This window comes from Vicia villosa, linkage group LG4 (assembly GCF_029867415.1).
Source record: "Vicia villosa cultivar HV-30 ecotype Madison, WI linkage group LG4, Vvil1.0, whole genome shotgun sequence".
NCBI lineage: Eukaryota > Viridiplantae > Streptophyta > Magnoliopsida > Fabales > Fabaceae > Vicia > Vicia villosa.
This window is the reverse complement of record NC_081183.1, coordinates 155,019,602-155,045,892: the sequence shown is the minus strand read 5'-3', so window position 1 is coordinate 155,045,892 and position 26,291 is coordinate 155,019,602. Positions and strand designations below refer to the sequence as shown.

The window sequence follows — 26,291 nt, the reverse complement described above, 5'->3', positions numbered from 1 at the left end:
TCACCGTGGTTTTGTCCCACTGGGTTTTCCTGGTAAGGTTTTTAACGAGGCAATTCACATTCAAAGGATATTGTACTCTTTTTCCTTCACTAGAATTTTTCCCACTGGGTTTTCTCTAGTAAGGTTTTAACGAGGCATATCCTCAATGAACATCCAAGGGGGAGTGTTATGAATAATAGTAAATAGATGTGGATGTTCATTTTCCCCAATCTTTCTATATTCCTTAACTCCTATAATTTAAGTTCCTAACCTTTGTGTATTCCTTGAGTTAATGGTTGTCATTAGTCATGTACTATAAATATGGATCATATTGCAATGTAAATGGTACTTTTGGAAGAAGATAATACAATATTGCTTCCTCTCTTCTCTTTCTCTCCTTCATGTATCATTCATCTCTATATTGATTTGGTGAATTTCATAACAAATGCATATTTTTTCAGTTACAATAAGAGTTAAGTGCAGCCTTCCGGAGGGAGAAGAAAAGGTTATTTTAGTTAGTGTGACAAATCAAACATATAAGTTTATAAGAGGGAAGGGACCCCATCGTAGTTTTATGTTCTAAGCAACCATGATGAGTCTCCTAAATCCATTGACCACATCATTACAAGAATCATTCATCCTTATGGCTTTCCCAATGTACTTATATTATTGCTTCCCTTTACACATACATGCTAGGTACTCAATGCTAATCACATTTATTAAAGCCTATAAATTTTAATAACACGCACAAAGAGCAATCAATCTCATTCCTAAAATCATCAACAAAGTTTAGACTTTTAAATCATCAACAAGGGTGATCATCATCTTCTTTTGATGCATACAAATTCAGTTTGAGTGATGTGGTAAATCTTAATGGCAAAGAGGAAGAGCTTGTTTGGATGGGTGAAAAGCCTATTCCTTTCTGAGTCAAAGGACAAAGTAAGAAATTCATATACATCATTGTGATCATCTTACAATTAGTACTACAAAACTTATTTTGATGAATAATTTTTGTGTAATATCCAGAACCAGAAGAAATGGGGATGGAGATTAGGAAGGATTAAACAGAAGCAGTACCCTACGATAACAGCTTCGAAAAGGACATTGATTGAAGCAAATGCAGAACAAAGAAAGCATGCTTTAGCAGTGGCTATTGCAACAGCATCTGCTGCAGAGGCTGCAATCGCTGCTGCACATGCTGCTGCTGAGGTTGTCAAGCTCACGGGCGGTGCCTCTCGTTCGTATTCATATCTTTCCCAGGGAAACAGAAGTTTGGCTGCCATCAAGATTCAAAGCGTTTATCGTGCACATCTCGTGAGTTTCCTTGATCCGGTTCTTCTTTTGTACTATCCATTATCAAGTACTTGTAGATTTACTTGAATTATAACTTGGTAATGAAACAGGCTAGAAAAGCATTAAGAGCATTGAAGGGGGTTATAAGACTACAGGCCATAATTCGCGGTCAAGCTGTTAGGCGTCAAGTGTCCCGATCTTTGAAGAATGTTCCCTCAAATGCAAAAATTCAGAAGGAAAATCAGGACAGAAACAGCCATACTGAAGAAGAAAACAATAAAAATGGTCAGATAAAACAGTTTCCAAAGGAAAAGAAAAAGTTAGAAGAGAATGACCTTAAGGTAAATTGTTTATCTGAAAAGGGCTAGTGTGCATTGAATATGAACTACCATCGTGTCTAATCCACTCGAGAATTTTCGCAGGCTGAATGCTATAGTCAAAGAACATGGAATTGTAGCTCACACTCAAGAGAAGACATTGAAGCTATATGGTTAAGAAAGCAAGAGGCTATTGTCAAAAGAGACCGCATGAGACAATACTCATCTTCACAAAAGGTAATCTAATTTTGAATGTTTCTTTTTTTTCATGTCATACATTAGAAAATAACCATGTGATTTATATTTTTCAGGAGAGAACATTTTCTCAAAGGGCGGAAGAAATCGGAGGAGATAGCTGTCGTACTTTAGGAGAGTGGTTACATAAAGAAATAAGTGATTGGGATGTTCTTTATAAACCATCTCATCTTTCAAATATTACAATAAAAAATGAAGTGCAAGAAGAATTGGGTTCAAAAATGTCAGTCCAAAGAAAATCATTCTCTCATGTAAAAAGAAGTTCAATTGGAGATGAGAGTTCCATGCCAAATTCTCCTGTTTTTCCTAAATACATGTCTGTGACTGAATCTAGCAAAGCAAAAGTAAGGTCTATGAGCACACCAAGAGTAAGAGCAGGATTTTTGGATATGTGTTCCTATCAGAATGAGCACCAATGCATGAATTTATGATTTATGAAGTCATTCAAAGGGTGTATAGAGGAAAACTTAACAAAGTTCATTTCATGCTTGGTTTTGGAGAGGAGAAATGTTAGTATTGAGTACATAATACAAGTTTAAAATGTGTATATCTTGTTTTTATCTAATTTGTTATTTTGAGTTTGTTGTTGTTGAAGATTTCAAGTTGATAATATGATAAAACAATTATTGATCTTATTGAAGAAATTTGATTGGAATTTCCCTCCAAATGATGCATATCCAATATTATTTTACTTTGAAAATCTTAAAGCATACTAATGATGTTTTTGGATAAGAAGCCAATGAAATTTAAAATTACATGTGAATACCTATGCATAAAATAAGAGTACCAAAGGTGGTTAAAAAAAACTTAATTAACAAATAAAGTGTTTCTCTCTAATCCAATTTTACAATTCTACAATTTAAACTATCAGCTTGAATAATAATTATAATTGAAAATTCAACAATTTGCAATGAACTTCCTCGTAAGAAATCGTCTATTAGTTACATTCTTGGTATGTTCACGCATCTGCAGTTTCAACATCAAAAGTGCAATTCAAACCTTAAACCTTAAACATATATAACATCTTCAACTATTACATTTTATAACAAAGTAAATATTAAACATAAAGGAGATAACAAAACATAACATCTTCAAATTTCCAAAAACTCTCTCTGATTTCAGTTTGTTTTTCAAATTCTTGTTCATCTTTTTTGAATCTTTATACATAACCTTCAAATAGCCCAAAGCTTTCACCTCTGACTTCATAATGCTCTCATCTTCATTTCCCCATTTTTCTACCATATCGTCATCCCATATGAACAAATTACATGTTTCATTACTCCTCTAAAATGGACATCTCCAAAATAAAAAATGTTAGCACATGAGTTTAAAAGTGTCACCATGGTTTTGGGAAGAACTGTGGTAATTTTTGTGTTGTTGTATTCGCGTTTTGTAGTAGTGCCTCAAGAGGTCTTTGAAGCTCCTTTTTGTTCTATGTCGCAAGATCCTTCGTTTCCTCAATCGCGTTTTGTGTTGTTGTGTTCTATTGCCAAATTTTGTCGTCAAAGAACGCAAGACCTTCAATACAATATTCTGCTCAGTAACAGTTTCTCTGCATGCTTTAATTTGGTTTACCAGTCGAGTAATTCTCGACACGCAATCGTTGATTTTCTCTTTTAACTCCAATTGAATTAATTCGAGTTGACGTTTTTGAGTCTGAACCTCACCACTTTTGTATTGTCAGCCCTTGCATATGCCTTTTCCAAGATTTCCCATGCTTGCTATGACAATTCAGAATCACCAGCTTTCTTAAAGTTGTAACCATCCACGCATTGATGGATAAAAAACATCGCTTTGAAATCTTTCTTCTTTTCTTCCTTATATGTTGCTCGTTGTGCCTCATTTGCACCTTCGACAAGGAGATTCACTCTGTTCTTGATCACTTCAAGAACATCTTAGTAGCTAAACAACACCTTCATGTGCTTGCACCATTTGTCTTAATTCTTCGCATCAATGATTGGTAAATTTGTACGGATTCTTTCATCAGAGACAAATGGTAACCGAGGTTGCTAATGACAGAAAACTATCAAACAGTTGTAACCGTTTACTGCAAATGTGTAACCGCTTACGCCAACTCCAAAATATTTTTTCCAACTTATTTAACTTATTTTAATGCATGTAAGTGATTATACACTCATATTAACCGATTACAATACTTGAATTACTAAAATATTCTTAACAATTTCCTATCTAAGTAGAAAATAAAATATATATTATCAAGAATTTTATTCAAAGTATTATTAAAAATAAATTAAATAAAAGCAGAAAAGATGAAACAATGAAATGCAATGAAAAAGAGTTAAAAATAATTAAATGAAAATAAAGATAAAGAAAAAGAATGAAATAAATTGAATGAAGTAGAAAAATAAAAATTTAAGTGAATAATTCTATGTTTCTTCCGTGTGCTTTTTACTAAGGGTGACAAGATGAATATGATGCTTTCTTTTAAATGTGCATTCTTTTTTTCTTTGTAGCAGAAATGACTAATGAGAGTAAAATGAAGTCTTAGTGGGTGCGTGTGTATGGTCTAGCGGTAAAACGCTTGGATCCTGAGAGTGCCGCTAGATACAAATTGCTTGTAAACAGTGCGGTTATTATTCTTTGAATGATTGAATGGTCCAGTGTGATTGGCTATAGAAAATAAAATTAAAAGTTATCATATTTATATGGAATTATTCTTTGAATGATTGCACTGTTATTATTCTTTGAATGGTCCAGTGTGATTGGCTATAGAAAATAAAATTAAAAGTTATCATATTTATATGGATTAAAAATTTATTTAATACAATTATTTTTATTTACTATTTCATCATATATTTTATTAAAAATTAAAATTCATATGTATTATCATTCCGATCTCGGTCTATCTTTGATTAAACTTTTATATCTTTAATCCATTGAAAAATGTCTATTCCACTTCAATCTCGAGTCCAATTTTAATTATCGTGATAAAATCACACTTCCATTCAGCATATAAACCTAAATTTAAAATCACAATCTAAATTTAAAATCACACCTACTATTCAATATCTCGGAGCAAATTTGCAACCAAAGTGAGAGATAGACAAGAAATCAGTTCCAAATGCAAATGCTTATTGTTTTGGATAATTCCTCCACTAAAAAAATGTTCATATTAACATTATTTTAGGTTAAATATATTTTTGGTTCTTATACATATTTTAAACTTTATTTTTTATCTCTATTAAAAAATGACATATTTTAGTCCTATAAAATTTTATGAATTCAGTTTTAATTTTATTATTTTCTAAATTTTTTTAAGTTATTTAATTATTTTTAAATTTTTGAATAAATTTTTTCATACAAGTTTACAATATTGTAAAATATTTATTAATCAAATTTTAAAATGAGAAGAATTAAATATGAATTTTAAAAAATAATAAAAATCTCGATTTAGAAATAAAATTGAGTTTTATTTTTTTCAAATAATTTTTTATAATGTTATAAACATGTCTGCAAAATAATCATTCAAAAATATATATTAATTTAACAGCAGAAATTAAAACTACGTGAATAATAATTTTGTAAGACCAGACTATTTATCTTAAATAATTGGATGTTTTTAATAATATTTATAAAAAATATATTGAGAGAGTATGAATCAAATATTTTCCTTTCATTATATTGTGTTTCTCGATAGTGTTTAAATTGTGAGAGAACAACCACTATTGACATATGGATTGAAATGAAAGATTTAATACACTTTTTAATGGTAAAGTATTTAGTTTTTACAGAAACTTTGTCACATGTATTTAAGAATTATGTTTAACCATTTAATTATACTTTTGTCTCATCAAACTTGAGACATATTCACTATATTACAATACATTGCTCACTCATCAAATTTACTTCAATTTCTATTGCCGAGAAACAAAAGATATTTCTTATTAAAATTTTATGGTTGATCTATTAAACAATAATATCTATTAAAAATTATAGTTAATGTTAATATTTATTTGTTAAATAAATTGAGAGATTTATATTTTAATTATTTATTCTATATCTTCTTATAAATTAGATAATGTATTTTATTGACAGCTTCAAAAACAACATATTTATTTTTATTTTCAATTTAATTTTAGTTATTATTATAGTCATCTATTATAAATGACTACTTTATTGGTTTAATACGAGAATACTTCATAGTACTAAAAATTTAATATTTATCATAATACATACGACATGTTTCATCTAAAAAATCAAACTTATATAGAAAAAATAATAATGTCAATATTTTTATACGACAGTGTATAACAACAGCGGATTGGTAGAATAGAGAGTGTCTGCCTAGACATTAGTTTATATTAAATTAAACTTATACAAAAAACACTGTTAATATTTACACATATTAATAAAATAAAAAAGCGGACAGACGGGCACAGAGATGTCTGACTGAAGGCTAGTATATACAAATTTAAAAGATGAGAAAAACAATAGAAACTTAAAAAAATGATGAAAAAAAGAAAGAGTTAAACCAAAAGAAAGATATGGAAAGAGTGTGTCATTTGTACATGTGGGTCATATTTGCTACGGAGGGACAACCAAATGCATTGTGTTGAGACAAATATATATATATATATATATATATATATATATATATATATATATATATATATATATATATATATATATATATATATATATATATATATGTAGTTTTTTTCTTTCCAGGAAGTTATATGTTTGAAAGATTGGTTCTCGTGAGTGTTAGTTATAATTTTACAACATGCAGCTTTTAGCGTGTAGTAACTGCTATTATCATGTAATTGTTTTATTTATTTTTTGTTTAGCCTTCGATGTAACTTATAGTATGAGCGTGAAGTGTATTCTCAACTGCAAATGGTTAAATTAAAAATAAATGAAGAGTGTTGTTATATGACACGACTAGGGATGTAAATGGATATCCATGGAGACGGATAGTGTAATATTTGTGTCCGCCGCGTTAGATAAATATGATATATATTCGTCCTATATCCGTCAGATATCCGTTAAACGGATAATCCGCGGGTTTTAAAATATTCGCGGATATTTACAGATATCCATGGATAACAGTGTTTTTCTAAAATTATATTTTAAAAAAATATTTTCAATTTATTTTGAAGACACAAGACAATATTATCACATAACATTCATACAAATTTCTTTTATTTTAACAAAAGAAATTCATCACATTAATTTCCTTCATTTTCACCAAAGCATAATATCCATACATTTTATTTTTAACAAAAAAAACAATAATATTGTGATTGTGAGTTATAGTGGAAGAGCGGACGACAGAGAAGTAGAAAGGATGACACTGGTTGGACGGAAAAAGAGCGGTACTGATCGGTTGGACAGTGAAATTGTTGAAGTGATGTATGAAGTATAGAAGAAGTTTAAATATGAAATGACCAATAAAATTTGTATATAATATAAAGCCGACTAGTTTTCTAGATTTTTAGAAGATGTACAAAAGATAGAGTATAATAAACTAATAATATTAAAATAATTTTTATAATTTATTAACGGATACGGATATCTGCGAGTATGGATAACATTAAACTCGTATCCATATTCATTAATAAACGAGTATTTAAATGTACATTTATTTTATCCGCAAATATCTTTTAAATTATGCACCTCGTACCCCGTGACGGATTTTATCCGCAGATTTGCACGGATATTGATATTTTTGTCATATGTGTGCTGCAATATACAGATAATCATTATCATTTAATAAACCGATAAATAAATATATGAAAATTTCTTTGCCAACCTCCCTACCTTCTAGTCCACCTCTGGTGAAAACCCCATACTACCCCTGACTTCGGAAATGCATTTCCGAAAATGCAAGAAAAAGGTGTTTTCGCAGATGCATCTCCGAAAACGCCTTTTTTCTTGAAAAAATTGTCTTATTTCGGAAGTTCATTTCCGAAAACAGTATTTCGGAAGTTCATTTCCGAAATGCTGCGCATTATGCAGATTTATCAAAACACTCCCCCTCCCCCATTCATTTACCCTAACTCAAATCAAAAACAAGCAAAGGCGAAAATTTGTGCAAACACACTTCCAAGGCTGCATCAAGGCTCCAATCACATTGCTATACAACATTCAAAAGCCCACAAATCACTCAATTTGTAAGTTTTAAATTTGTTAGATTCATTATTCAAATGCATGTTATTTAGGGTTTCAATTGCATAAATGATATATGGACTGGTTGTTAGTAGTATTTAGATTGTTTAGAAGCTTTTTGAATTGGTTTTATATTTGATTTTGGGGTCTGCCATGGAAGTTGCAGAAAACTCCATCGCAGGGATGTTTCGGAAGTTCATTTCCGAAAACACCTCCATCCCAGTTTTCGGAAATGAACTTCTGAATTGTATCAGAAGTTCAAATTTTTTAGTTTTTTATTTTGTCTCGCATATTAATCGATTTCAATTGTTTACAGGAACATGTCAGACAACCAACCAGCACGCATCAGACAGGGTAGGGAGACCCAGACTGCGTCGGCTAGAGAGGGTAGGGAGTGTCCATTTTAATTTGCAAGTACTTTATTTTTAATGCCTTTGTTTATTGTACCTGTTTCTTTGAAGTTTGTGTGCATGCGTTCTGACTTCTTTGACGGCGTGTCGCTGGTTTCCAACGTCTTTGTTCTTTAATGACTTGTCTGTTTCCCAAGCGTTTTTGTCCCCTTTCTTCTTTTATAAAAGGAGGTCTCATGGACCTTTCTTTTTTCATTTTTACGCAGGAATGGGTGGCGCTAAGGGAAGAAAGGGTTCTTCAACCTCGTGCTCTCGCGGAGTGAAGGAGGTGAAGGAGGTGAAGGAGAAGAAGAAGGTTTTGACTGGTTCTGCTTCTCGTCCCCTGGGGGTCCATGGCTCGGACGTGCAGGCTCAGTCTTCAGGCGTGAGAGTCATGATCAACGCTGATGGTTCTGAGACTGAGTGGGATGAGGATTGGTATAATTATCTTCATTCGGAGGAGTTCGCTCGTCGGGCAGAATAACGTGTTTTTGTTTTGTTTGATGTGTATTTTGTAACGCTCGTCGGGCAGAATAACGTGTTTTTGTTTTGTTTGACGTGTTTTGTTTTGTTTTGTTTTGATTTCGGATTGTATCTTTCGCACAGTGTTTTTGGATTGGATTTATCATCTTAGTATTTTCAGTTTATCTGTTGCTTATTTTTATTTGGCGTTTGCGTTTAATTAAAATGCGAGACAGTTTAAGAAAAAACATTAAAAAAAAAACACAGTTTCTGCTTAATTCGGAAGTTCATTTCCGAATTCACCCCCATGAGGTGTTTTCGGAAGTTCATCTCCGAAGACACCCCCCATGAGGTGTTTTCGGAGATGCACTTCCGAATTATGGAAATTTTTAAAATAAAAAAAAAAAAAGCGCTTCGGAAGTTCATTTCCGAAACAGGTGTATTTTGGGATTTTCGCTGGGGGTGACCCCATAGGGAGGTGGCTAAAGAAATTTTCTAAATAGATATACAATTCTTAAACAGGAATGATTTAAAAATTAACCACCAAGAGAAAAAAGTGTCTTTGACTTCTCATAAAAGAAATTTAATGTCTGCAAGACTATACTAATAATCTGAACTGAAATCAAAATTAAAAGAAATTTAAGTGAGACTAAAAACTTCTACCACAAAAAAATAAAATTGCTCGATTTTTTATTTTTAATTCAACAATTGCCTATTGAATTGAGGATAAAATTGGAAGAAAAATAGGATACACCAAAATGGTGTTTTGCCTTTTAGATTTGAATTCTATGTAAGAGACATACAAACACAAATCTTTTTAGTATGTTTTTAACAAAGTTTTAAATTTTAATAACATAGTATTAGCTTACACTTTACAACATCCATTTATAATGTAAAAAATTTATAATAAAACCTTGTCATAAAAAAAATAGAATAATAAAACCAACATAAAATAATGAGAATTTAACTTGCCATCCTTTTTTATACCTGGCAATCCTCATATTTTTTTTAATCCGATTTTATCCTTATTAAAAAATGTTGAGATACAAAGAATTTCCGATATATCGGAAATTTCAAATTTACAGTACATACCAGTTTTATTTTATTTTATGGTATTACATTTCTTTTTTTGCAAAAAAATAGAGGAGATTTTAGTTATAAGGAAATTTTTGATATAGGATAAATTTGGAAGAAATTAGGATACACCAAAATGGTGTTTTGCCTTTTAGATTTGAATTTTATGCAAAGAGACATACAAACACAAATTTTTTAGTATGTTTTTAACAAAGTTTTAAATTTTAATAACATAGTATTAGCTTACACTTTACAACATCCATTCATAATGTAAAAAATTATAATAAAACCTTGTCATAAAAAAATAGAATAATAAAACCAACGTAAAATAATGAGAATTTAACTTACCATCATTTTTTATACCTGACAATCCTCATAATTTTTTAATCCGATTTTATCATTATTGAAAAATGTTGAGATATAAAGAATTTCCGGTATATCGGAAATTTCAAATTTACGGTACATACCGATTTTATTTTATTTTATGGTATTACATTTCTTTTTTTGCAAAAAATACCGGAAATTTACGGTACATCGTACCGGAAATTTTAGTCAATTTGAAATTTTTGGTACATACCGAAAATTTTAAATTTCCGGTATATACCGGAAATTTCAAATTTATGGTATCACAGTTTTTTTTTTTTGCAAAATACCGGAAATTTCGAAAAATCCGGTATATCCCCCAAATTTCCGGTAAAAACGTAAATTTTTTGAAAATTAGTGAATTTAAGCAAGGGTATAATGGTAAAAGCATAGCTTTGGGGGGTGGCAGGTTTAATTTTAAGGGTGGCAAGTAGATTTCTCTAAAATAATGCACTTTATTTCCATAGGAATTAACATGTCACCCCCAAATTAAACATGGCATTCCCCCCAAACCTATGAAAAAATTAAAATGTTCAATTAATTTTCAATACCACATTTTTTCAAATTTACGGAAGCAATCGGATTTTTCAAATGTTTAGACAATACCGAAAATTTCAAAGGCGTATCGGATATTTCACGAAAACAAGTAAGTTTCCAGTATTTTATACCGGAAATACCAAAATTCACGGTATTTGCTACCAGAAATTTCAAAATTTACGGTATTTGTTATCAGAAATTTTGAAATTTACAGTATTTTCATTTACTAATTATCATACAGGAATTTTGTAATTTCAGGTTCACCGGGAATTTTCGGTATTTATATTTTAAAAATATATATAATTTCAAATTTTGCAGTGAGGACCAGAGGCAGGGACGGTTCTATTGCGGGACGGGCCACCGATAGAGAGGTATGGTTGCTAGAGCTGCTAATGAGGCGCATGCCTCTGAGCTACGTGTTGGACGCGTTCCTCCGACTGATTCTAACCGAAAACGGAGGACTGAGCAGCAGACGGTGGCGGGGTTCCGTGCACCTCGCCGTCAGACTGGTAGAGCATCCACTGTAATGGAGGAGACAGTGGTTCAAGTGCAGATAATTAAGGAGTCGATGACTGAGGAGCAGGTGGTTGTTGAGCCGGTGGTCTAGGAGCAGGTAGTTGTTGAGCCGGTGGTCTAGGAGCAGGTAGTTGTTGAGCCGGTGGTTCACGATCAGGTGGTTCAGGGGCGGGTGGTTGAGGATCAGTTAGGTCAGGAGCGCGTGGTTTAGGATACAGACACCACCACATGTGCATCTACAGAACCATCAATACACAATGATGGAGGTTTTCCCGGAGGAAATTCTGACAGGTCTGTGTTGACTGGATACGCAAACCATGTCGCTTATTTGATATGGCGGGGAGAGGTATGTAATATTGGTCTTGTTTAAGTGCTTAATTTTTATGTTTATTACGCGATTTGATTTATACTAATTTGTTTTAATTGTTTTATTTTTTTATATGAGCGTCCAATGTTGAAGGTCGCTTCTCACGGGTCGAAGTTGAAGAACTTCCCCGGGAGTCCGGTGTATGAGCAGGAGAGGAGGATAGTTCAGGATTTCAATGTGATGGACTTTGTTGGATGCTCGTTGACGATGATGAACGCCTCCCTGTTATCAGCTTTTGTTGAGAGGTGGCATCCGAAGACAACATCCTTCCATCTTCCATTTGGGAAGATGACGGTGACTTTAGATGATGTGGATGCCCTATTTCACATTCTGATTGTTTTTACATTTTCCACACTAGTTTATAGGGACCAGGCGACGGCAGTCCGCATGGTTGTGGATGCGTTGGAGATTGGTGAGGTGGAGGTGCTGAGTGAGTTTGGTGAGACTCGAGGCTTTCACCTTAGGATGTCTTGGTTTAGGAGGATTTATCAGGAGATTGTGCATGCAGAGAGGTACCAGGTTGCCGCTAGCGCGTACATGCTACATCTAATGGCATGTACTCTCTTTGCGGACAAGTCTGGAGTTTATATAGATGTTCGTTATCTTTCTCTATTCAGCGTCCTTGACACCCCATGTTGGGCTTAGGGAGTGGCGACATTGACGATGTTGTACTCGGCGCTTGATGTTGCATCTCGTCCTGACACCAGACAGCTTGCTGGTTACCTGAGCTTGTTACATGTATATTATAATTTATTATTGTTTTTGTGTTTAATTATAATTTACCTGAGCTTTATGGTTTTTATTTATGCAGTGTTGGATATAGGAGCACTTCCATCACATCGGTGAGCGGAAGATCTAACGTGTTGCGGCTGCTGACTCTCGTGCAAAGAGGTGGAAGGCCAAACAGGCCATTCCAGGAGGCTTGATTGAGTACAGGCGGAGGCCGGATGCTCTGGCCATGGATGATGTCATCTGGACACCGTATACAAATCACGGCTCTCATCGTCCTTTTAATGTATCTTCCTTATATTTCGGGTATGTCATATGGGAGAGCATGAGGCCAGACACTTGCCTGAGAGGTGTCTATGTCAGTATGGTTATATACAGGGCATTCCACGTCTGGTTCCAGAGGCTCTAGTTTGTGGAATTGATTGATGGTTTCAGAGTCACATCATCAGCTCCTCCCATGAGATCATTGATACAGTCGTTGCAGTTCAGAAGCCTGGGCAGTGCGAGGATGGATACCTGGAGTTGTTCCACGGTGTGTCACACCATAGGGTCATACCACCTGCCGCAACATTTGATGTTCCAGAGCCTTCAGGTACCAGGGATTCTTCCTATCCACCACCACCACCTCCACCTCCACCTCCTGCAGGTGATCAGGACAGCCGCCTACATTTCATCGTCGTTCACTTCGATAGTCTCATGGGTTTGGTGAACCCTGATAGTGAGGTTCATAAGCTAGGTTGGCTGATGTTGCCCGTGGAGGGCCTATGTAGATTTATTTTTATATTGTTGTATTATTTGTATATTTTGGACACAGATCTTTTTATTGCATCATCTTTTTTGCTAATACATGTTTCGATTAAGTAAAGAAAATAAATTAACATCAATAACAAACAAACATAGTTAACAAACATCAGATGATAAACAACAAACATGAACAGTACTCCTAAACATGAAAACATAGGCCCTAACAGATGACTCTAGACGTTTCAGACACTTCATTATGTCGTCCACAGATCTTCGGATATGCGCGTCCAACTCCGGACCTTTAGTTATCCTACGGCGAAATGATTTCCACATCTTCATTATTCTTCAACTTGATTAGGTTGTATTTCACCCTTCCATTTGTATCAATCCAGTCCTCCCAAAACATGATCTTTGTCACCCTTCTGTTATCGAAATCAAGCAACAAATTATTCGACGTTTCTTTCAAGGTGGCAAAGGATTATGTGTAATCTGGAATCTTGGTTTGAATGGCAGGGTTGCAACCATTGAAATACACAAATACTTTAATCAAATAATGAGGAAGAGACATTTTGTTGAGATGTGTTATCCAATAACCCTAAGACCCCTATTTATACAAATGGTGGTGCATTCTAGACCACACATATATGTCGGTGCAACCACGATCGTCCAAAAGTGTCGGCAAAATCTCAACCGTTGAAAAAACCCAATATTAAAACATACCGAAAATTTCAGTTTTACTCAAATTTCCGATATTACAGAAAATTTGACAAGTGTACCAAAAATTTCGTCCAACAATTATATGTATCTCATCAAGAGTAAAGATAGATGAAAAAAATTTGGGTTGTTGCCATATTTAATTGGGGGGTGGCATGTTAAATAATGTTGGATCATGCTAGAAGAAGTTTTAAAATTCAACTAGTCAGAGACCCGTGCTGTCGCACGGGTGCATTATTTATGGTGTAGTATTTTTTGAATTATATGAAAAAAATATGAAATAAAAAGTTTGACCAAATTGTATATTTAAAATAGAAATTAACCATTAAAAAAATTAATTTCAACAACATATATTTTGAGGATGGGTAATTTAATTATGATATTGTGTTAATAACTAAAAAAATATGTAGTAATTTAGAATCTTCAAATAATAACCATAAATATATTTGGGGGCGACCGTTGTTGAACTGTCGCAATTTTCTTTTAAGGGCAGTTGGGCCTACAACCGTCGTACAATGTTTCCGATTTTTTTAAAATTATGTCGCAACCTATATGTCGCAAAAAAAAATTCTTGTAGTGTGAGATGGAGAAAAAATTAATATTTAAAAATAAAGATTTTGTCTCTTGAATTAAAATAATGATTGATTAACTAAAATAAATATTTTCTTGTTAGTGACCCGTGAGATAAATACATTTTTCATCATCCTAATTAAATTAAAAAAATACATTATACAAATAAATCTAAAATAAATTACTTAATTATTAAATAATTATACAAAGAAAAAATTGATCCATGAGACGGAAAGAGAATAAAAAGAATTTTAACATTTGAAAAAATAAATAAAATATGTATTATGTTGATAGTGACCCGTAAACTACAACATAGTATCAAGTAAATTTATTTAATATTGTATCATATATATTTAAAAACATGTAAATTTAAAATGAACGATTCAATTATAAATGAATAATAATCATAAATATGCAACTATATTATATTTTCAATTGAAATTGTACTTTATAAAGAGAAAGAGAATGAGGTAGTGTATTATGTTTTTAAAATTAAAAAAATACATTACACAAATAAAATTAAAATAAATTACTTAATTATTAAATAATTAAGCAAAGAAAAAAATTGATCCATGAGACGGAAAAAGAATAAAAAGAATTTTAACATTTGAAAAAATAAATAAAATATGTATTATGTTGATAGTGACCCGTAAACTACAACCTAATATCATGTAAATTTATTTAATATTGTATAAAATATATTTAAAAATATGTAAATTTAAAATAAATGATTCAATTGTAAATGAATAATAATCATAAATATGCAACTATATCAATTGAAATTGTACTTTATAAGGAGAGAGGAAATGAGGTAGTGTATTATGTTGTAGAAAGTTGGTGGACCAATGAGAGTGGAACACTTGGTGCAAAAGGTAAAAAGATGAAAGGTTATTTTGTTAGTTACCAAATTGTCCTTTTTGTAGTGTAAATTCATTTTGAGGAAAGGGCAATTTAGGAAGTTTGGTCAATCTTTTAATATATGTTAGAAGTAGAAGTAGATAGTAGAAGTAATGATTATTGAACCAGATTATTGAACCAGTAAATATTAAAAATAACGATAACATAAATGTTATACTTTAAAATCAAAAATAATAAAAACTTTACTTTTAATCTTATGTAATAAAAAAATACAAATACAATTTTATTCTCCAATTTAAATGTTAATAATATATCAGAAAATTTCCTTTTAAAAAATAGTTAAATTTTATCAGTGCACAGTATATACTACATTCAAAGAGCATTTATAAAAACTTGGGTATGATCGCTTACATTCTCACTAGTGTCGTTTCTGTTTTTTTTTTTTTATCAACACATATCCGATTTTCGCCAATCTAACAGGTTTGATACCAATTTAATTACATATTCCTTCCGTCCCATATTATAAGACCCATATTGTCCCTTATTATAAAAGAAATTTATTTTTTTAAATTCATTGAATAATTAATGTATTTAGTCTATATATAGACCAGATATATTAATTACTCAATGAATTTAAAAATGAAATTTCTCTTGTAATATGGAACGGACAGTCCAATAGCATGATCATGATGGGTCTATATTCCATTTGAACCAGTCAAAACTCAAAACAGTTGGAAATTTAAAACTATGCCAGAGGCTTGTGCAACTAGAGGGTCAAATGAGGAAATTCATGGTAAATGTATTAAACAAAATGGTAACTAAAAATACTAAACATCTAGATCGACAGTTAAAACAATAGGAATTATCAGAAAAACAACCTTCAAGTAAGGTTACAACCCATGAATTTGTATGCAATCTAAATACCAAAAAAACAATTTGCTGCATTGAGGAAAAAGATATAACAGATGCTCTCCTTGGTTTACCTAGACAGTTTAACGAGCTGCTTGAGCTTGTGAGTGTTCCAGAATCTGAGTGACCAATTTGTAAGTACGACCGTTAAGGGCCTTGGTATGATCTATCAGCTGCTCATACCTGTACATGAAGCATTTCAAATATTAGCGGTCTTAGAAAGGAAACAAATAAGACCAGTGTGCGTGTGTGTGGCCTAGTGGTGAAAACTTGAGTCTTGAGGGTGTGCTCCCCTCAATGTCTCGGGTTCAAATCCTGCTAGGCACAAATTGCCTATTAAAAAAAAAAACATATAAGACTAAAAAAGCCCTTAAATATCAAGTTTGTAATCAATGTCAACTTACACATTTGGATGATTAGGTTCCATGATAACAGTCCCAGTTTCAGAGTCAATTTTGGCATCAAGCTTTGAGCCACGAATGAGATTCACAATCCATCTCTCAGCCTCCTCATAATTCAAATTTAGCTTCTCAGCAAGAACTCTGTATTAAAGAAATATCATCAATTGAGCAATCCTATAATTAAATTTGTAGCAGCTACTTTAAAATCCCAGTACCCAATATAGTAGTGTTGTGTAAAATCAGACCAGAAGGAATCATCGTCATAGTAAAAATCAGACACAACAAGCATCGTAGGGCACGGCCCTTATTTAGTGCATTTGATTTTGAAAGACTATCGAAGATCAATGGCATACAAGTTGAAAGCATCATAGGGCACGACCCTTATTTAGTGCATTTGATTTTGAAAGACTATCGAAGATCAATGGCACACAAGTTGAAAGCATCATAGGGCACGACCCTTATTTAGTGCATTTGATTTTGAAAGACTATCGAAGATCAATGGCACACAAGTTGAAGTGTGTTTTTCATGATAAAAAATAGAGGCCTTTAAAAAATTGTACCCAGTGGGAACTACAGTATTTGCATCAGATACTAGGTACATACCCCATGTCAATGCGTTGGTGTATTCTACAGTATGTCTCAAAAATAAATAGCCTAGCATTTTCAAGGAACTCATCCCTTAGTGGTACAGTTGAGAAGTTGCTTTCTTCAACTCGTTTACCAAGGAACGGATCATTGAGAATTACCTGCACTTTCACAAATGGTAAGCATATTATAACCAATGCAAAGGTATAGCGAGTACATAACTTGGACACATACTAATAGAAAAAGAAACACTGAATGAGCATTTACATCAGTTCAATAGTTGACATTGATTAGCTAGACAACAAAAAGGGAACTTACTTCTTCACACTCCCTCATCTTCTTTTGTGCGCCATCAAAGTCATAGTTGACATAAACACAAGCCAGAAACTCGGTGATGGGGTCCTTGTATGAATTCTGCTCTTGCTGAATAACTTTTATAAAATCTTTGAATTGGGGCCTCCTGCGCTTGTTGACAATAAATGCTGTGGCCAAGTATCGCAAAAGGTGTGGAGCACTAGTTTGGATTGCGTTAAGATACCTACAATACAAATGATATCACATATATCAGACAAAACAACATTTATTATACTAAAGTCACCACAGAGTGCGGAAGCAATTGACAAAGTATTACGCATATTAACAAAAACAAAATATAAGAAATATTTGTGCTCTGATAAAGGCATGCAGAGAAAGGGAATATAAGTCGAAAATGCATACTTGTCCTGGTTAAACAGATCAATTATTTGTGTTCTTCCATTGTCATGGTTGAAAAAGATGAACAGACTCCAATGCATCAACCATATTCTGCTTTGCACCTGATTAATAGGTGATGAAAAATTCTGCAAAAAAATTCACCAATGGTAATTCTAAATTAATAACAGCAATGCAAGCAAGAAAGTGGTGCTACTCGATGGATGAAATGATGAACAACCTTTGAGTCAATTATTTCCTTCAAGCGGTTGAGCTCTTCAAGAGCGATATCCCAGTTTTGCATCAATACTTCAGCTGCCAGCTTTCCCCACAATGCATTCAAACTCCTTTCACTATTTGTGCATAATGCTCTGTACTGATAAAGATAGTCAGCAGCACCAGAGTAGTTTCCACATTCAAACTGAAACTTGGCATATTGGTATAATGCCTCTATTTGTGCAGCACCAATCTGTTAAAACAGAATCATCCATTAAGAAATCAGATTTCAGATATAACAGAATTCCATATTCCAAAAGAAAAAGTGTGCTTGAAAAAACAATGGAAGGAGATTACATTACTATGATTCTATTTTAGTTAAAAGTGGCATTATACCAAAAACAAAGAGCAGTTAAATCACCTAAAGTTTAAGTCAATAGCATAACAGCTTTAGATCCTTACTAGCAAGAGACCATATTATGGGCATTTGAAAGAACTTATATGATTATCTAATGACATAAGTACTAGTGCAAGTCTTTGAAAGAGCATATAAAATAGCTTATGATGTCCATAAACTGTTTTGTGCTTGTGAAATAAGCTCGACAAGATACTGTATAGAAACAGATTATAGAAGATTTATGAATAGTATCTCATCACATATTCAAGTAATGAAATAACTTGTTATACAATGCATAAACTCTTATGTGATAAACAATTATTTAAATAGCACTCAATTAAGTTATCTGGCTAATACCCCCTTGCTATAAGATCACCCACTACCCTTTGGCAACTTAAATCTATAATTGCCAGAAGAAGAAAAGTTTCAATTCCCAGTATTACAGTCCTAGGGCTATTTGAGCTTATCTTATGCCATAAGTTTTATGACACTGTTTGGAAGAACTTATTAAAACAGCTTATAACACTATTCATAAACTTTTTTGAGTTTATTTTTATAAGTTCTCAAAGATAACTTATGAAAACAATTTCTAGTACATATAAAAATCATTTAAATTTATTTTCTAGCTTTTGCAAGCTTTTTCATAAGTGCTTATTTTGATAAGCCCTTGTGCTATAAGCTCTAAATAAGCTGTTTATCCAACAGACCCCTAATCTACAAAAAAAAAATCCATACAACCCTAGAGAAAATACCACAGTTGATCCTAAAAAACTATTATTTCTTCACTATAAACTAGTCCAATAAACTAGTCCAACAAGAGAAGTAAAAAAACCCATTTCATCAATAAAAGACATCCAAACACAAGTAATCGCAGGCATATTGGGGAACCAATTTCTACCGAGAAATAACCACATTCCTAGAACACAATAGTAAAGTAATTGATTAATTATGTGAACTTAGGGGGCAAAACCTGGTATTTGTCATTGAGCATCTGAAGATTGTAATGTTTATCAGCTCTCAACTCCTGAACAGCGGCAGGATTCTGAAGGAAAGCAACAAGAGGAGCGGCAGCGTCTTCAAGAGACTTGAGACGAGCGACAACATCAGCCCTACGTTCGACCATATCCTGAGGAACATCTTCGGTGTGGTAGAGCGTCTTGTGAATGTCCATGGCGTAATCAACCATGTTAGTGTTGTTCAAGAGATCAATCTTGGCCTTGAGGATATGGTTATCGTCGTATAGCTGTCTCTCTTGGAGAAACTCTAGAAGAGGGAATACCAAATGTCGGTCGAGATTTGGAGCCATCCGCGGTGTCAGATCGTACTCCGCCATTCTCTTCCGTTCTGATGCCGATTCGGCGGAAGTTGTTGATGCTGGTTACCAGAGACAGGGAAGAAGCTGAGAAGTGAAGCTCTTTGTTTTTTGTTTAGGGTTTAGAAACCTAATCCGAAACGGCGACGTTTTTGTTTGTGACAACAAAACCAGTTTATTTTATTTATTTATCTATAAAATGAAAAATATATATCAAACAAAAAAAAGAAAAAAAAAATGCCAAGAACTAGGGGTGGCAAACGGGCATGTCCGCGCCCGTTTAGCCCGTCCCGCAAAAGCCCGCAAATAAACGGGGCGGGGCGGGACGGGCATAGTTAAAGATGCGGGCCTAAAACCTAGTCTCGCGCCCGCAAAAAAGTGAGGGCGGGGCAGGCAAAGCCCGCGGGCATTGCACCTTTTAAGCCTAAAAACATAAAAATTTATGAAAATGCACATGCCCGCAAAAGCCCGCGTTGAAAACGGGGCGGGGCGGGGCGGTCACATTAGAGGGTGAGGGCCTAAAACCTTGGCCCGCCCCGCACTAAAGTGCGGGTAAAACGGGCATGCCCAACGGGCCGGGCCCGTTTTGCCACCCCTACCAAGAACCAGTTTAAAAAAACAAATACAAAAAATCATATTTAAAAAAAAATTACCTAGGTAACCAGTTTTGGAGGTGTTCTACTCATAGGCGTCACCACATGGCGCCATTATGTAAAAGTTTATGAGTATGCGTCACCTCAGGTGGCGCCTTAGTTGAAGAAAAACTAGGATTTCATGTTGGTGGCATCTATGTACATATTTTGTACATATGAGTCATTTGGGGTGACTTTTAAGTGTTAGGGATCTTTCTATAAATATACTCTCAATCTCCCATCATTTTCCACATTTTTTCTCCACTGTTTTCTCACATTCTCTCCGATTTTTTGTCATGGAAGCTTTGTCGATATTTAAGAGAGATGGTCATGTTTGTTTCTCAACTGTGAAACATCCGATTAAAATGAAATTTTAGAACATTCATTCAATGGATAATCTGAAGAGGTCGTTGATACGCCGGTTAGACAGGGGGTACGAAGTTGGTGAAAGCATCGGACGAATTCAGAGGTAGAGAACGAGGACATCAATTATCACGAGAAAATACAACATTGGTGGGATGAAGTTAAGAACGACACTGATGTCATGGTCATGATGCATGACACAAACGACATCGTTTTCATGGTTGTGATGTCGTAAAAATGTTGTTGTATTAATGTAGTTAATTTTTGTCTGTGTTTGTTGTTAAGCTTGTTTGTATTGTTGTTGTTTAAGTGTTGTTTGTGTTGTTGTTGTTTAATCTTTGTTTTTGTTTGTTTAGTTGTAATACCAATATGTTTCACGAATATATAAAGTCTAGTTGATTTCACAAAAGATAGTACAAATACATGACATATAATTATTGGTTGGTAGGGGTTGCTCCACGATTAGGACAATTATTTCTATTGTGTTCGACCTGACGACATATGCTACACTTTATTTCCATTTTTCATGATCATCCATATTGGTTCTAATACGCGTGTTGTTAGGTCGGCCCTTTTTCTTTCTTCGCATCATGTCATTATGCCAAACTACTTCCCCTTTATACGCAGGCTAGTAATCCTCCTTTGCCATCACTAGAAATGCATTGTTGAATACTCCAAACTAGGTGTCAGTCTTGTAAATGGGAGATAAGAGTGTTGAGACATTTCGGTGACATATGAACATGTTTTTATGACATGGGAGCAAGGCATACGAAAGGCTTTACATTTTCCGCAATCGCACCACCTTTCTTCTAGCAGAACCTTGTACTCTTGTCTCGGCAGGCCCTCATTGTGGTTAAATATTTCTTTGACACTGAAGATGCGGTTGAATCGGTCGAAAGATGTAACATGATGATTGTAACACCCCTAACTCTATACTAAACAAATAAGGCATACATTTGCGTAAATCAGAGTAAAGAAGCATGCATCTCACGAGGGCGTTACACATATTTCAAAATAAAACAAACATTTTATCTTTAAACATGCAATGGTCATTTCCAAATAACACGGGATTTAAAATAACATGCAAATCACAGCGGAATAATCATCTCATCAAATAAATGGTAACGTCGGATGATTCTCATACATCATCCACCATGTCTCAACATCTTGGCTCAAGGCCACACATTAACAAAATAACGTATTCAAATACGAAATACAATATGAGTAGGCAATTGTCTCATAACGACGAGTGATAAAATATAAACTCAACCCCATGTGTTACATATGACCAGAGCACAAGTGACTAATTAGTCACGACATTCTACAAGAGATCTAAATCTCTAAGCCAAGCCTCCTTCGAAGCATCACTATCCGCGAAACCTGCACGTTACCAACAAAGGATAACATTCAAACAGAAATGTGAGAATTCAACTTCTTATAGATAAACATAATATAGGAAATGTAAAACACAACAAGAATACATTTCAAGAATTCATTACTCTTCACATAAACACGCATCATATGCCATTAATCAAGACTCACATGTTCATGTCATACAACCTAGTTCATTCAATTCCACATAATCATACATGATTACTAAACAATGTACATAATCATATTTCACCAACATCTAGATTCTAAGTACATATAATTTCACATCTACATCACATATGTTTCAATCACATATATCACAATTATAACACAACAATTATTCATATCAATGGCGGAGCCAAAACCTTAGGCCGGGGGGTGCAAGCTAGAATGGAAAGAAAATTGAGTGACTTTTAAAAAAAAAAAATTATTAATTTCAAAAAACACAATACAACCACGTCGATCAAGTGATCCAACCCACAAAGATCCACAAAAACACCTAAAACATCATCAGCATGCTAAGAAATTTCCTAAGCTTAGGCTTTAGCCAATGTCTTTGCACAATGGAATCAATAATTTTTGGTCCAACATCTCTATTTTCTAGCAACATTCCTAAAGCAAAGATCATTATGAAGCCGCCACACTTCATAAATCATTTCAGAAAATGCACACTTTAGGATGATTGTCTTTGTCCTTGTCTTTGCTATGAAGAACAACCCATTGGAACTCCTCTTTTTTTTTTTTTGTAGAATGGAACTCCTCATTCTACCATAGGGATCATGCACAATGTTAAGTCATTCAAAAGATTGAGTGACTTTATTGTTGGTGTGACATAACTTTAATGTATTTGATAAAAAATGCAATTAAAACAAATTTATTGAAATAGAGAGAAAAAATTACCAAAAACTAAAGTCACCAAAATTCTGATCCGTTAGAACTTTATGTTACAGGTGCAAGTATATTTAAAATGTCATCATTAATTGTTTCTATTATTTTATTATTATTAGTGTTATTATTTAGAGAACTAATTTTTATTATAATTACTTCACTTAATACCTCTTTATAGATATTACATTTAATTGATCTATTCCTTAAACTATTAGTTGAATTTAATATATAGATTTAATCAAATATTTAAATTCTTCTCATGTTTTACAATACAATTTGAATTTAATATATAGTATATTTTATAAATACAAATAAATAATAACTGTAAAAACTTATATTATTAGACATATTTCATTTCTTAATTTTTGACATACATGTAAAATATATTTATTTTCTAGACAAAGAATAACTCTAATAAGAGTCTCTAATTAAGATCAGGAACTAATATTTTTTATATATATTTCTTTCTCCATTTCTTAAAAATTATTATTTTTAATAAAATTAATTATCATTCTATTTAATATCATTAATTATTAGTCCTAGTTTACAGATCTTTTTGCTGCATTAAATAATTAAGAGCGTTGATTATAAAATAATAAGTATTACGAATTAAATTTAAAATCAAAACTAAATATAAATATAATTTTTCTACAAAAGCAACAATTAAGAATAATGGAAATTTTTTATATCTATAATGTAATACTTTATAATTTTTGAATTAATTATCATCTAGATTCAGTTATTGAATATATATCATATATTGATATATGTACTATAATGTACAAAATATAACATACTCGTCTTCTCTACGTCTTCTCTAGTTCAGTTTAGTATTTATTTATGGCACGTGTAAACTTGCTGGAGAATTAAAATTGGAAAGTTTGACTCAATCATGTGTAAGGTGAATGAATGCAATGGGTGCAAACTACAAGATTCCAGGGGGTGCAATTTCTAAAACAGTATAAATATTGGTGATAAATTAACAAGTTGAGGGGGTGCAATTGAACACCCTGAAACTAATGTGCCTCCGCCCCTGATTCATATCAAATGAATCACCAAATTCACTTATCACATCTCATACACACATAAGAATTACATAATTACATATGTTCAAATATCACATAACACCAATGTGACTCAATGCAAGCCATGTGAATCTATGCATGTGATACCCAATGTGAACCCAATGTTTCACCGCTTCCAATTCAATATCTAGAATCCAAGTCACGCTCCCGATCCGGACAAGATCAAAGCCAACACGCCTATTTCAAATTAAGGATCACGTCTGCTACGCCTGTTTCCATTCAAGGATCAACGTCTCTTACCATGTGAACCCAAGTTCCACCGCTTCCACCATAAAGCCGACCATGCTATGAATGTATGTACAATTACCAACAATTTATGCAATTAAGATTATCTCATCAATCTTAACTTACCGCATACCATAATAATCCAACTCTATGAATTATCCGCCAATTGTACACAACATTCACAACACAATTAACAATTACAACAAGGCATAACAACCATCATATATCCAATCGCAATCATCATGAATATACTACCACACATCTTACCAATAGTTGTTATTCATCACATACCAAAACGTAACGCACATAAAAGCATTTACATATATTCAATCCACATCTCAATACATATACATTTAAATGATCATTATCTACGAGGTACATTTAAATAGTATATACATTCATCCTAACATATCATGGATATCATCACTTAACACATCTATGAATATTAGTCGCAAGTCGTTAATTCATCATGTACACATAAGTAAGTCACATGTTATCCATATATTAACATCAAAATTAAACCATTCAACATCAACCAAACCTATACTATCACATAGATAATCTCATTAAATTTCTAACCCTTTGAACGGCGTATAAAACGGAGTTACGGGTCAAAAGTTATGGTCTTTACAAAATCTGCTCAAAAATGGAATTTGCAGGTCGACGCAAGGAAAGCATAGGTCGACGCAATACTGTTTTCCATCTCTCTCGGGTATGTGCTCATCGACTCATGTGTCGACGCAAGGATGCTATGGGTCGACTCACAGAACCAATAGGTCGACGCATGCTGACGGAAAATGGATTTTCTGTTGTTTTAAGATACTCAAGTCGACTCATGCCTCAGTGTAGGTCGACCTATGCTGCGTAAAACTCAGAAAGTCACCATTTTTCTTCCCCATTCCCCTCATACAACACCCATTAACCCAAACACAATCCATACATCAATTAAAAGAAAAATTGGCACACATATGATGTTCCTAATCATGTTTCTAACCATGGGTCATTCATACAACACATTAAACATGAACAAATCATAAAATCTCATTGTTTTATCATAAACCCTAACATTTTTCCAAAACTATGAAATGAAGAGATGAAAGATTACACAAACACACATTACCCAATCATGCAACTATAAGAACTTGGATTCAAACCCTTACCTCTTGAATTTCTCCTTCTAACTTCAAGAAATCTACAATCCTCTTCTCTTCTCTCGTCTACTCTTCGTTCTCTTCTTTTCCCCAAATTGTGTTATCTATAAAACCCTAGTTTTCCTCTTCTTACTATCTTTCTCTTAATGGGCTTAGTTATGTTATTACCCATCCATCCAATTATTAATTAGGCCCAATACATAGTATACTACTAATATCCTAATTAAACCATAAAACACAAATATGCATATAATTAGATATTTCAATTAATTAGTAATACCACATAATAATTAAATAAACAAATAGTAATTAATAAAACACAAATAAGCTAATAAATAAAATATCTAATAAAATCGGGTTGTTACAATGATGGTTGGCTTTGTCAGATTGTTCTTTCATAAATTTCATGCAACCTTCGTTGAATAGTTGAACCGATTTTGAAACGACACTCCACCGCTCACATCTTCTTGCGAAAAGGGAAGTCATCCTAAAGTAGGTTGATCTAACCATGGCAGTAATCAGAAGGTGTTTGATGTAACAGCCTGAATTTTATTATTCGACTAATTAAATTAAATAAGAATTTATTTACTTAATTTGGACGAAGTTTGACAATTAATTGGATCGTCGGTGTTATTGAGAAACGTGTTCTAATTATTAAGTGAAGTTAGAATTTATTCGGTTAATCGAAGAATTAATAAAGTGGAGTATGTAGAGAAATAATATTAGAAATAATATTATTATTGAATTTTACTTATTTGAGAAAAAAGTCA

At 33.1% G+C, this 26,291-nt stretch overlaps 2 protein-coding genes and 1 long non-coding RNA gene across 3 annotated transcripts; 2 read left to right on the top strand and 1 right to left on the bottom strand.

The window, feature by feature from the left end:
• Positions 1-578: 578 nt before the first annotated feature.
• LOC131600018 (protein IQ-DOMAIN 12-like) lies at positions 579-2,489 on the top strand. Its single transcript, XM_058872250.1, has 5 exons — positions 579-918; positions 1,006-1,293; positions 1,383-1,613; positions 1,695-1,826; positions 1,901-2,489. Exons 1-5 carry the CDS (start codon positions 853-855, stop codon positions 2,273-2,275), a joined length of 1,092 nt encoding a protein of 363 aa, XP_058728233.1. The 5' UTR covers positions 579-852; the 3' UTR covers positions 2,276-2,489.
• A 5,800-nt stretch (positions 2,490-8,289) lies between these two features.
• On the top strand, positions 8,290-9,009 carry LOC131600017 (uncharacterized). The gene is made up of 2 exons (XR_009282979.1): positions 8,290-8,360; positions 8,590-9,009. It is a non-coding gene; the product is annotated as an uncharacterized LOC131600017 (long non-coding RNA).
• Positions 9,010-16,138: 7,129 nt separating this feature from the next.
• On the bottom strand, positions 16,139-19,942 carry LOC131595602 (eukaryotic translation initiation factor 3 subunit E). The gene is made up of 7 exons (XM_058867994.1): positions 19,465-19,942; positions 18,123-18,350; positions 17,909-18,030; positions 17,510-17,729; positions 17,210-17,352; positions 16,610-16,747; positions 16,139-16,388 (listed from the first exon to the last, which is right to left on the bottom strand). The coding sequence occupies exons 1-7, from the start codon at positions 19,825-19,827 to the stop codon at positions 16,289-16,291; spliced, it is 1,314 nt and encodes a 437-aa protein (XP_058723977.1). The 5' UTR covers positions 19,828-19,942; the 3' UTR covers positions 16,139-16,288.
• Between the last annotated feature and the right edge of the window lie 6,349 nt (positions 19,943-26,291).

Excerpts from the sequence above, each read along its gene's own strand:
- LOC131600018 (XM_058872250.1), top strand. The coding sequence starts at position 853 with ATGGCAAAGAGGAAGAGCTTGTTTGGATGGGTGAAAAGCCTATTCCTT. Across the intron at positions 919-1,005 it reads TTTCTGAGTCAAAGGACAAA|AACCAGAAGAAATGGGGATG; the intron begins GTAAGAAATTCA and ends TGTAATATCCAG. Across the intron at positions 1,294-1,382 it reads GCGTTTATCGTGCACATCTC|GCTAGAAAAGCATTAAGAGC; the intron begins GTGAGTTTCCTT and ends GTAATGAAACAG.
- LOC131595602 (XM_058867994.1), bottom strand. The coding sequence starts at position 19,827 with ATGGCGGAGTACGATCTGACACCGCGGATGGCTCCAAATCTCGACCGA. Across the intron at positions 18,031-18,122 it reads AGGAAATAATTGACTCAAAG|AATTTTTCATCACCTATTAA; the intron begins GTTGTTCATCAT and ends ATTTTTTTGCAG. Across the intron at positions 16,389-16,609 it reads GAACCTAATCATCCAAATGT|GTATGAGCAGCTGATAGATC; the intron begins GTAAGTTGACAT and ends CTTCATGTACAG.